The 12,478-nt window shown below is 47.5% G+C and overlaps 1 protein-coding gene across 4 annotated transcripts in view; it reads right to left on the bottom strand.

The window, feature by feature from the left end:
* GPR161 (G protein-coupled receptor 161) overlaps positions 1 to 11,384 on the bottom strand; it is a 54,075-nt gene extending 42,691 nt beyond the window's left edge. For 2 of the 4 annotated variants that reach the window (XR_009219874.1, XM_058540134.1), the window contains exon 1: positions 11,302 to 11,384. Coding sequence is in view for 1 of the 4 variants with exons in the window: in XM_058540134.1 (XP_058396117.1) it covers positions 11,302 to 11,308 (7 nt within the window). In the remaining 3 variants the exon portion in view is untranslated. Of the gene's footprint in view, positions 1 to 10,153; positions 10,479 to 10,660; positions 10,739 to 11,301 lie in introns of those variants that run through there. The other 2 variants (XM_058540137.1, XM_058540136.1) reach the window with 2 other exon arrangements.
* Positions 11,385 to 12,478: the final 1,094 nt, after the last annotated feature.

Raw genomic sequence — 12,478 nt, 5'->3', positions numbered from 1 at the left:
GAGTCTAATCATTAGAAAGAGAGGGCCTCCAGTAACAATTTTCCTTGCACAAACACACTAAAACCTGAGCTAATCCTCAGAAATGCCTCATTCTGGATAGCCGACTTTATAAACTGGTGGAGTTTTATTGCCTTAAAAGATCAAAACTCAAAAGAGTTTAAATAAGTTTTAAGCCTTTAAGCAAAATTCATGAAAATCTATCATACATTTCTCTATATTTTAAAACAAAGTATACAAAATATAATGATTTTCATGACGATTCAAGGTCATTAAACACCAAGATAAATGGAATTTTGACTTGGAAAAGACCTTAGAGATCAATTCTAACGCAACTGCTTTCTTCTGAAACCTCAGGGAAAACTGTTGAGCTTGCCCAGTCCCTCAACTCGTGGGTTATCACTGGGAGCCACTGTTGCAGGACCTGAAACACAGTGAGCCCCTCAGGTCAGATAAGGGTAATGTCAACCTCTTACACCAAATGTGCCTGGCATGTTCTCTACTTCCTTTTTATACTTTCTCTGCAACTTGTTTCAACCTTCGGCTGCCCTTTTTCCCCATGCAAAGCATACTTACCTGTAGTCTTCCTTGTCAAGCTTACTAAAGGTCTGCATAAAGTAAGAGTTAATATCCTGAGGGAGGGCTTCAGCACAAAGTTCTCCAGGCACTGCCCCTGTCAAACATATGTCATTGCCTCCTGCACCTTTGGGGAAGGTTGATTTTCTACTTCTCAGCACTTTGCCAGATAAGTGACATGCCAACTGTATTTATATGGCTCGGGTAACTGTGGCATGTTCCAGAAAAACAGGGACCCTTGAAACAGCTCAGAGCTCAGCATCTACCTTTAATATTTTTTAAGCGGTAAGAGGGAAACAGCTGAATTTAAAAGCAAGATTGTTGAGTTCTATTGGATTTTGTAACACCAGAAAGGCAGATACAGAAGTGCAGACAAATATGTTATATACCAAGGGACTAACATTAGAATTTTCCAAAAGGCTAAGTTTAGAAAATATGAATTTCTTGAAGAGATGATAGGCATATTTGCAGAAGATATTTGCACAGGCCTGCATAACAAAGTAGTGTGTTACTGTTTCTTGGCTATCTTGCTTCCCTTTTATTTTTATTTTCTCCATAAACTATCCTTTCACGCATCCTCTAAACCAGGCATTCCCAAAGTGTGGGTAGCAGTTAGTGCCTGCAGACCAAATAAATAATGTCTGGCACACATGTGAACTATTATCCTTCAAATGTCTACAGATGCTATTGTGGTCAAGAACATTCAAATCATTGTTTACAATGTTATTTATTCAAAGCAGCTTTTCATAATTAAGCATTTTCTCCAAGTGAAGTGATACTGAAAGGGCAGGTGGCTCCACGTGGCCTATGAGGCTTGGCAGTCACTACCATAAGCCATTCCCAGGCCACTCACCTCCTTGTTGCCACTACGTGAGTAACATCTAGCTAGCTCAAGGCCCACCTGAAGGGCAAAATTCTGAAGAAGGCTTTCTGGAACATTCCACCCCCCACAATGACTCTTACCACTTCTTACTACCTACAGTTTTCCTTTTATGTTTTAGTTATCCTTTCAGACATGCATGTGTTAGTACGACTTTTTATTTTAGGTGAAGATACTTCCTCCTCCACATCGTTCATTAATTCTTCCTCAGTTTCCCCTTTGAATTCCCAACAGCACTTTGCATGTGGGACAAAATAAATATTTTATATTCCTCCTACTTATTAATATCTACTTGGATCTGATATTCAATAGAAAGAACATATTTTGGGGGATCTTGACCTAATCTAGGTTTGAAGTTCATGTGACCCTATGTGTCTCCTCACCTCTCTGAGCTTCAATTTCTCGAGGACAGAGTGGAATTAACCTACTTGATGTGACTGTCAAGAGGAATGTATGAGGTAACGTGTGAAAGCAGCTGGGAGAGTGGTCATTGGAAGATAAACTCAAAAAATGTTTAAGAAAGTTATTTAAGACATTAAAAAAAACTCAATCTTTTTTTCCTCCTTCAAACTTGAATCAAAACCAAACAGGTTTCATTTGACTACTTAGGTGGATGAAACAGAAGAGAGAAAGGATGAGCTGCAAGAGACCGCAAAATGGAAGCGTCTCTGACTCCATTAGGGGCTCAGGGCCCCAAGATTGGAAGCCTACCTGCTCAGTCACCACGGAACAGTGCTCCCACCCAGGAAGAAGTGAGCAGCTTCAGTGCCCGGTAACGCAGACGCTTGAGCTGCGTCAGGTCGCGGGCACCCAGGGAAGCAGCTGACTGAGAAACATGCCATTTTAACTTACCTCCACCTGAGGGAAGGGGGCTGCTGTTCCATGCTCACAACTCCAAGCCTGAAAGAGCAAATCCCATCTTTTTAGGCTAAAGAGAATCAGGATGGCTGGGAAGGGTCTGGAAACGTCCAAGCAGAAGACTCTAGATAACATTCAAACCCAGGCACTACTTTAATACTCTCCATCAGTGGTTCTCAAAGGAGGGGCAATTCTGCCTTCCTCCCACTCCAGCGGGCAACAGGAAATGCCTGGAGACACTGCTGGTTGTCACCTCTCGGGGGTGCTACTGGCCTCTAAGGCCAAGGTTGCTGCTCAATACCCCACGACACGCAGGACAGCCCCAACAACAGAGAACTGTCCAGCCCAAAATGCAACAGCGCCGAGGCTGAGAATCCCTGCTCACAGCAGCACTCTGGGTTCATTCTGTTTCTTACTATATATACTCAATAAACAGATCAAAGAAAAATAAAACAACTCCCTCCATAAACACACACACGTGCTCCAAGAAGAAGAGACAGAAGCTGTGCTGAGAATAAGACCGAGATGATTACTTCTATCACGAGATAAACAATGACTACTACGTTAACTGGTTTTTACCCTTCATTATTTGTTTTACTCATTATCCTCCTAGAGTCCAGCAAACTAATTAAACTCATATTGCTAAAATTGAGCATCTTACTTTAAAATGGCTTACAGGAGTGTCCCCTCTGAATACATTTTTTCTGATGACCATATCTGACACAGATGCCAACATAGATAGCCCTGAGGAATAGGGGATGTCCCCTCCCTCCCTCATCACACTGCCACGGGTTCCTGGACACTCCTAGCTTCCCCCTTCTCATTCCTCACTCAGCTACCCCCTAAAAATGTTTACTGAACACCTCCTCTGTGCCAAGCTCTATGCTATAGCTGGGACACAGACTGAAGAAGATGCCAAAATCTCTCCTCTCCTGGAGCTGACATTCAGGGGGCAGGGGACCCAGACAGCAAACAAATAAACAATAAATATGCAAAATAATTCCATAGAGTGGTAGGAACTATGAGGAAAAATAAAACAGAGGAAGGGGAGAAGGCCTGGGTAGGTGGGCCGGGAGTCGGTGGTCAGCAAAGTCTCTCTGAGCAGGTGACATTTGAGCAGAGACCAGAAAATGATGCAAGGGCATTTCAGGCTGACAGAAGAGGCTTGCAAAAGCCCTGAGCCAGAATGAGCTTTGGCATGTTTAAGGAACGTCGAGAAAGCTAGAGAGGAGGGAGAGAAGAGGAGAATGGTGACTATGGAGACAGTCATGACCAGATGCTGCACGGCGCTGTGGGCCACCGTGAGGCATGTGCGTTACATTCCACGTGTGATAGGCCACCAGAGTGATGTGACCGACCCGTGTTTTAAAAGGGTCACTCTGCTGCTGGGTGAAGAACAGACTGCAGGGGGCAAGTGCGGAGCAGGGACACCAGTTAAGAACCCGGGGATAGGTGACGGCTCGGACCAGGGTTGTGGTGAGAAGTGATCAGATTCATTAATCTCCAACATTCTAGAGCTAAAAGAGGCCATGGAAGTGACTCATTCTAATTGTGTTATCTTACAGATGGGGAAACTGAAGCCCAAAGAGGTCAAGTGAGTTACCCGTAGTCATAATTACTGGCAAAGCCCAAATTTCCTGATTGCCATCACTACACCTGTGCCCTACCTGGCCATCCCCAGGGCTGGGTGGTAGGAATATGAACCCTCTAGAAGGCAAAATAAATGACTGTCTTTGTCTTGGGCAAGGTCTCCAATGACCTCCTAGCAGAATCCAACAGGCCCTTCCCTGAGCTCTCTGCAGCATCTGACACCTTGGACACTTCCACTTTTTTCTGAGACTCCTTCTTCCCTGGGCTCCCCTGATCTCGCTCCCTCCTGCCTCTCCCTCCTTTCCTTCCTTACTAGTCCTACTGACCTGCAATCATCCAGCCCTGCTTCCCAAGACGCCACTGGGGGCAGTACTTCTCCTTTCTTGTCTACAGAGGGAATTAACTCGTTTCCTCCTCTATGTCTCCTCTGGGGAGTGACCCTTTCATATGCTGAGCTCATGTGCCTTCATGAATGTGACACATGACTGATGCCTTGCCAGTCAGCATATTCCCACTCCCTCTGACCCAACGGGACTGTTGCTGGGATAGCTGGGAGAAAGACAGCGTCCCCTAGCCATCACTGAGGTGGGGGGGAGGGGGGAGGGGGGTGCTGAGACAAGAAGAGGTAAGAAAATGCGTCCTGATGAAATCATTTGTTCCTTGAACCCATGCCTGAAGGCAAATGCACTCTTGAGCTTTTCAGTGACCTAAGCCAATAACTTTCCTTTTTGTTTAAGCCAATTTGAACTGGATTTTCTACCACTTACAAAAGAAAGAGTCCTATTTGATACCTCACCTCTCTTTATGCTCCCTCTCTATACCCACTAAAACAATGAGACTCCAAAATCTCCATCTATAGCCTAGACAACTCTAAGGAGCTCCAGACTCACATCCACCCACCTAGTGGATGTTTCTTCCCGTATGTCACACCCAGGCACCTCAGACAGAACATGTGCAAAATGGAATTCATCATCTCTGCTTCTACCACCTCAATATGCTATTCTTCATGTTTTTCTCTACTCTAGAAAAACATCACCACCCACTCAAATCATTCAAGACAGAAACCTAGGACATCCTAGACCACTCTTGCCAGGTAATCCTGATGGGGCCAAGGCCCAAATGACACTTTCTGACTGTGTGACCTTGGGTAGGTTAATGAACATATCTGAGCCTTGGATGTCCATACTGACTCACTAGGATTCAATGAGATAACATATGTAAAACAATAAATGTTGCTCATTTCATTCCCTATCACAGACATCTCACACATCACTAAATTCTAAATCAAAACTTCATCCTCACGGCCATTACCTCAGATCAGAGCCTCACCATCTTCCCCCTGGATGACTACCAGACGTTTCTATCTCATCTCCTTATCTTTGATCTCACCCCCACTCCAATCTGTCCACCCCACTGCTGCCAGACTGACTGTCCCCTACACAAGGCTAGTTGTGCCATGTCATTCTCTGCCACCTGCAGAATTCATTCATTGGCAGGTACCCTCCACTTCAGCCATCCTGAATCACTCGAAGTTCTCCAAATACCCACTGCTGTTCTCTAGTTCCATGACTTTGCACATGACAATGTTTCCATTGTCCAGAATGCTCTTTCTCCCTATTCTCCCACCCGGAGAACAGCTCATCCTTAAGATTTGGTGAAAAAAGTCACTATAAAAGTGAACAAAAATATAGATGCTACAGGAAAATTCAAACTCTGACCTCCCCGGTGGTGGAGAGGAGGGAAACTGAAAAAAAACAAGTAAAAGAAAAGAAACAGTAGTATAAAATAGTTTTAAATGAAAAAAGCAAAGAAAGAATGGAGAAAATTTAGGAAAATTTAATCTTGAGATAGGAGAGGACTTCCTAAGCAAGACAAAACTTGAAGCCACACAGAAAAGTGATACAGGTTTAACTACATAAAAATTAAACACGTCTGCACAATCAAAAGTACAATAAGGGGCGGCTCCCGTGGTGTAGCGGTTAAGTATGTGCGCTCCGCTGCTGGCAGCGCGGGTTCGGATCTTGGGTGCGCACCGACGCACGGCTTGTCAAGCAATGCTGTGGCAGCATCCCATGTAAAATGGAGGAAGATGGGCACGGATGTTAGCTCAGGGCCAGTCTTCCTCTGCAAAAAGAGGAGGACTGGCGTGGATGGTAGCTCAGGGCTGATCTTCCTCACAAAAAAAAACAAGTACAATAAGCAAAGTTGGGGAAGAAGACATAAAAGGCAACATATGTGATTTATTAAGAAAAAATGGATTAAAGTCCAGAATTTAGAAAGAGCCTCGCAAACTGATGAAATCACAATAATTCAATGGAAAAAAACGGAAAAGGATTTGATGGAGCAATTTTACCGCGTGTAAATTGATTAACCTTTTTTTTTTAAAGGCAAACTTGGAAGACTCTATCAGCATTTAAAATGCACATAACGGGGCCGGCCAGGTGGCGCAAGTGGTTAAGTGCGCCGGATCCCGGGCGCCCACCAATGCACCGCTTGGCAAGCCATGCTGTGGCAGCATCCCACACAAAGTGGAGGAAGATGGGCATGGATGTTAGCTCAGGGCCAGTCTTCTTCAGCAAAAGAGGAGGATTGGCAGATGTTAGCTCAGGGCTGATCTCCTCACAAAAAAAAACAATGCACATAACTTTGACCTGGATTAGTCTCCAAGATGTAGGTTAGATTTTTAAAACTCTATAAGCAGGTATATAGTATGCTACCATATTTATTTTTTAGAGGGAGAAAACAGAAGATACATTTTTTTTGCCTACAGATGCATGAATTATCTGTAGAAGAATACACAGAAACTGGCAAAATTAGTTGTATCCAAAAAGGGAAATAAGGGGCCGGCCCCGCGGCTTAGCAGTTAAGTGCGCGCGCTCCACTACTGGCGGCCCGGGTTCGGATCCCGGGCGCGCACCAACGCACTGCTTCTCCGGCCATGCTGAGGCCGCGTCCCACATACAGCAACTAGAAGGATGTACAGCTATGACATACAACTATCTACTGGGGCTTTGGGGGAAAAATAAATAAATAAAATTATAAAAAACAAAAAGGGAAATAGGGGGGTGGGGTGGGAGGGAGGTGTTACCTCTTATACCCTTTGAATGTTGTGCCTTATATATACTACCTATCCCCAAATATCATACCCCAAATACTACCTATCCTCAAATACCCTACCCCAAACAAGTCCACCTAAGAAAGAAATTCATTCTGCACAATCTCCAGATCCCAATAAACAAAGGGAATTCTGTTTAAATAAATGTTTAAAATATACATTCCCTTTGAACAACTCCACATCTAAGAATAACTTTTATCCAGAAATACTCTACATATACACAGAGATGTATGTACAAGGATGTTCACTACAGCATTGTTTATAATAAAGTTGGAAACAATCTAAGAGTTCATCAACAGGGGAATGTTTAAATTATAGTGAATCTATACTATGAAACACTATATAGTCATTAAAAAGAATGAAGCATATCTACGTTATTGATATTGGAAGATGTCCAAGTCATACTGTCGAGTCAAAAAAGTAAGTCACAGAGCATATAATTATATGACGCATGTTTATGTATTTTTAAAAGTATATTCAATACATTAAGGTTGGTCCTAAAGTTGAAAATGCAGACAATATTTTTATCATGTTTTATAATCTAATGTCAATAAACTATGTATTATATATTCACCTCTATTTGACTTGGTGAGTATATATTTATGCACTGAAAAAGACCTGGAAAATAATACATTACATAACAGTGGTTACCTCTGAGGTGGGGAGATGCAGTGGAGGAGAGGTAGAAGGAACTTTATTTTCCTATATACTTCTCTCTTTTTAAAATCTTTTATTACTCATATTTTGAAAAAATTACTATATTCCAGGCACGTTTTCCATCACTTACGCAAGGTCACAGGTTTGTAAGCAGCAGGGCTGGGGGCGGGCTGTCTGACTTCAGACTGTGCTCTTAATGCAGTGCTCTCTCAACTGCTACTTGAGTATAAAACAAACACAATCCCAAGTCAAATGCACCTCACCATGTTTCACCCTGGCCACACTCCTTTATGCTCCCAGCGTTCCCTGAACGTATCTGCCATGAATGCCATCCTCTGCCCTGCTGGGCATACAAACTGGCCAAGGAAACAGATAATCAGTCATAGGCACTCTCTTGGTGTAGGACTAGAATCATAGATGAGATTGGTACTGGCTGAAGGAATGAAGTATTGACTCATAAAGTCAATCCTTCCTCCAAACTCCAGGTACACTGACAGCTATCTCCAGCTTTGTTGATGTTTTTTGTTCTCAAAGAAAAACAGCAAGAAGACACCAATTCTCCCCTCCAGTCATGCTTTATTGCATCTCTGAATGACAGCAAGTGCTTCCTAACGTCTAACTCAGAGGCTGCAAGTGGCAGTCTCAGGTCAGGCCATGACCAGCCTGCACACATAATTTGGTTGCCCTGCACATTTTTAAAAATGTTTTGAATTTGTTGCCAACTTTAAAAACATGGAGTTTTTGGGCCGGCCCCGTGGCTTAGCGGTTAAGTGCGCGTGCTCCGCTGCTGGCGGCCCGGGTTCAGATCCTGGGCGCGCACCGACGCACCGCTTCTCCGGCCATGCTGAGGCTGCGTCCCACATACAGCAACTAGAAGGCTGTGCAACTATGACATACAACTATCTACTGGGGCTTTGGGGTAAAAAATAAATAAAATAAAATAAAATTAAAAAAAAAAAAAAAACATGGAGTTTTCTATGAAAATTAACAGCTTCCCCCAAAATTCAGACCAGGCAACAATGTGCTGGCGCCTTGTCACACCTGCACCTGCCTCTTTACTGAGAGGCATGCTCTACACACAGTCCCCACCCTGCCCTCTGGCCCACCCTCCTCCTGCACACCGGCTTCCTGGCTAGCCCCAGCCAGCAGCAGAGTTTACACCACAGAACTGTACCTCCTTTGGTTGACATTTAGGTTAGTTCCCGTTCAGCCCATTCTGCCTTCCACGAACCAAAACAAAGAGCTCAGCCCCTGTGACCACATGGCCCTCCTTCTCTCTCAGACTCTACTGCACAGGGCTGCAGCACAAAGAGAAGGATTTGAGTACCTGAGGCCTTGGAGTTAATTTCTAAAATGTGAAGCAGGCCTCTCTATGAGGGGTCTCTAATCTCCTGCCATGTCCTGAGTTCAAGGAGCCGCCTGTGTAATGGAAGCCACAGAGAAAAGCACTGCCAACTGAAAAGACCAGAGTTCAATCTTGGCTTCTTACTAGCTGAGCAGAGTACTTCGCCTCTCTGGAGTCTCAGTTTTCTCACCTATAAAATGGGCTAATAGCACTTCATAGGGTTGTTACGTGAATGAAAACAAAACAGTGTATATGAAAGTGCCTGTAAGCATCTTACAAGTATAAAAGAAGATGGGTGTGAACTAGGACAGGAAGAAGGATGCTCTGGAAGAAGTGGTTGAAATGGGTGGCATGCATCCCAGTTAAAGGGAGTTGAAAAAAGAGCCTCCCTCTGTGTGAGCTGAGGTCCCTCCCACCTCGTCTTTCTGCTCTGCGGGCTCGGAAACGCCTCTTCTCACCTGTTTCAGTGGCTGCAGTAAGATGCATTATAAGGGAAAGCCATCTATTTCCCTACGCCACCCAGTCTCCCGAGCTCATTGCCACGTCCAGGTCCAGCAGGAGAAGAGGCTGGGCTGAATCCGGGCTGGCTGGCTGGGGAGGAGGCACAGCGATGCCCATCCTCCCAGGCCTCCAGCAGCCAAGACAGGCTCACCTGAGGTTATCATTACCCCCAGTGGACACATCAAGGAACTGAGGTCTTTTCCCTCCAAAACCACACCACCTCCCTGCTTCAAGGGAGGAAGATCAAATGACCTGTTCTTGAAAGCACTCCGCAAAACGATGAAAGGTACAATAAGGAACAAAAATAGCCTCAAAGATGTGATATAAAGTGATGCCAGTGCATGGCGGTGTGCTTACTGGACAGCAGCCCTCTCTGGAGCGCAGGAACATCCCAGTTATCCAACAGACATTCTCACCCCACATGCCTTTGTCAAAAGGTTGCAAGGGGGTTAAGCTCTGGCGCAGAAGGCTGGCCAAGTCCCCCCAAAGCTAACCGAATCTCCGTCTCGAAGATCTGAAGGGCAGAGGAGCCCACCCCGGGGCGCCAGTTTTGGCCGGGAGACTTCTGGGCGCCCCTCCCGCCCAGGCTCGGGGAGACAGCGCCCTGAGCGCCGAATGGGAGGATGCTGCTCACCTGGTCCTCACGGATTCCAGCCGAGGGTCGAGGCCGCTTCGCCCCACACACCTGTCCCGGAGCGGGGCGTGAAGCCTCTTGGCCCGAGGCGGCACGACCCCTATCAGCCGGGCCCAGGGCACGCACCGTTGTCCTCCCTTCCCGGGGGTCTTAAAGGGGGCTTCTGGCGGCGCAGTAGACATGGGGAGGGCTGGTGGGAAGGGCCTCTCAGAAGCCCTGAGGGACGCGCCCCCAAGATCTTCCTACAAAGAGCTCCGGCGCCCCAAAGCAAGGCGGAGTGCAGCCGGGAGGGCAGACCCCTACATCCAAGAGGGGCGCGCAGAGAAGAAAAGCATCGCGGGGCGGGGAGGCGTGGGGGAAGGAGGCGCGAGGACCCTTCCGGCCCGCGCCCCCGCGCCCTCCTGCCCGGCACAATGAACTCAGCCCCGCTCCCTCCCGGCAAGCCTCCCCCACCGCCGGGCCCGCGCCGCCCCCGACTCCGCCCTGCGCCCCCCGCCTGGTGCTCACCCAGGAGCCGCGGCCGCGGCAGCTCAGGGCCCGGCCGGGCCAACTCCCCGCCTCGGCCGCCGCCGCCGCCGCCGCCGCTTCCTTCCTCCCGGCGGCGCTCGGGGACTGGAGGTTTCGGGTTTCAGCCGCCGAGCCCCGCTTCGCTCCTCCCGCCGCCCCGCCGCCAGCACGCGGACCCGGGCCGGGCGCAGGCCAAGTAACTTTCCGGCGCTCCCGCCCCTCCTCCGCCCCCGCCGCCCGCCCCCTCGTCCGCGGCCGGCCCGGCCCCCGGCTCCCGGCCCCACACGGCCCCCCGCGCCCCGCACGGCCCCCCCCGGGCGCTGCGCTTGCATCCTCACGCCCCTTCCTTCGCGTCTGCCCTCCCTCCAGCCACTGCCCACGATCGGCCTCAGCTGCTGCTCTTTGTCTCGCCCTACCCTCTCGGCTCGCCCCACTTTTCTCCTATAAACCTTTGTGGTCCCAGCTCGGGCCTTCCCTGATCCCGTTCCTCCGTCCCACTTCCAGTCGTTGGGACGTCCCCTTTCCATTTCTCTCTCCATCACACTTATACTTTCGGATTCTTCCCGTGGGCTCCGCACAGTCCCATTCTCCTCCTCCTCCTCCGGTCTCGCCGTGGACTCCCCCGGGCATTTCCTGCTCACCTTTCATTCATCCAACCAACGTGTATGAGCCAGACGCTGTCCTGCGCCCTGGGAATATCACAGTGAATCAACCGCGAAGCCGGCCTTTGAGGAACCCACAGCCCCTGGGAATGGGAAGGTGGATGTAAACATCTTTACAATGCCACTCTACTCTCGCTCTGAACCAAAAGGCCGGGGAGCAATAATTACAATACACAGACCAGGGCGCTGCCAGTTCAGAGGACAGAACAGTTCCTTCTTGTAATGTTTCTCCCCTTCCTCACTCCCCACGTTCTGTACCTTCCCTAGCCTCCTGCATTTTCTATGCAGCAGTCTTAATAAGGGGACGACAAGTTGAAAGAAACAGTAAAACAGCGGATGGAAGGAGGGAGGGAGGGAGGGAGAAAAGGAAGGGAGAGAGGGAGGAAAGGAAGGGAGGAAGGAGGGAGGGAGTGAAGGAAAGAAGGAAGGAAGGGAGGGAGGGAGGGAGGAAGGGAGACACAGGGCAGCAAAAGAATCAGATAAGAAGTTATAAAGCCCAGTTCACCAAACTCCAGCAAAAATTGATCCTGTGCCCAGAGCAGGATTCAAATTCCTCTGAAATCCATCCGCTTTGATACATGTATTAATTATTCCCTTGTCTACAAATTGGCACTATGGGAGCTGCTGCTTCATTATTATTAGGCCACTGAGGCGCCATTTAGAACAATAATTTACTAGCTAGCACCTGCCAAACATCCAGCTTGTCTTCAGGGACAAATGGGATAATGGGGAGACAAAAAGCAAATGGATGCCTTAATACTCCTGTGGGATAGATGCTTTATTTGGTCGAAAACTGGAAGCTGAAACCCCTCTCAGAGTCTAGGTCACCAGCAAGCCAGATGCTTGAAGGAGCTTGAAGCGATCTGTTCTCAAGAGTATTTTAGACTTTTATTCTGAAATCCTGGTTATTTTTTAATTTGCATTGACTCAGACACTGGCTAAGCTTTGTGACCCTGGGGGAGGCATTTCACCTCCCGGAATCTCAGCTTATGCGTATATAAAACAGGCATACTCATACTTGCCTGTCTGTAGAGTTAGAAAGGTGAAATGAGGTAATATAAGGAAATCACCTGCTGCCGTGGATCCTGAGAGGTAAGCCCTTTTGAAAGTTGTTTTTTTCAAGAAAAGTCTGAAAATGTATGCCATAGACTGGCAT

The sequence above is a fragment of the Diceros bicornis genome, chromosome 4 (assembly GCF_020826845.1).
Source record: "Diceros bicornis minor isolate mBicDic1 chromosome 4, mDicBic1.mat.cur, whole genome shotgun sequence".
Taxonomy (NCBI): domain Eukaryota; kingdom Metazoa; phylum Chordata; class Mammalia; order Perissodactyla; family Rhinocerotidae; genus Diceros; species Diceros bicornis.
The sequence above is the reverse complement of the archived record's forward strand: the minus strand, read 5'-3'. Positions and strand labels throughout refer to the sequence as shown.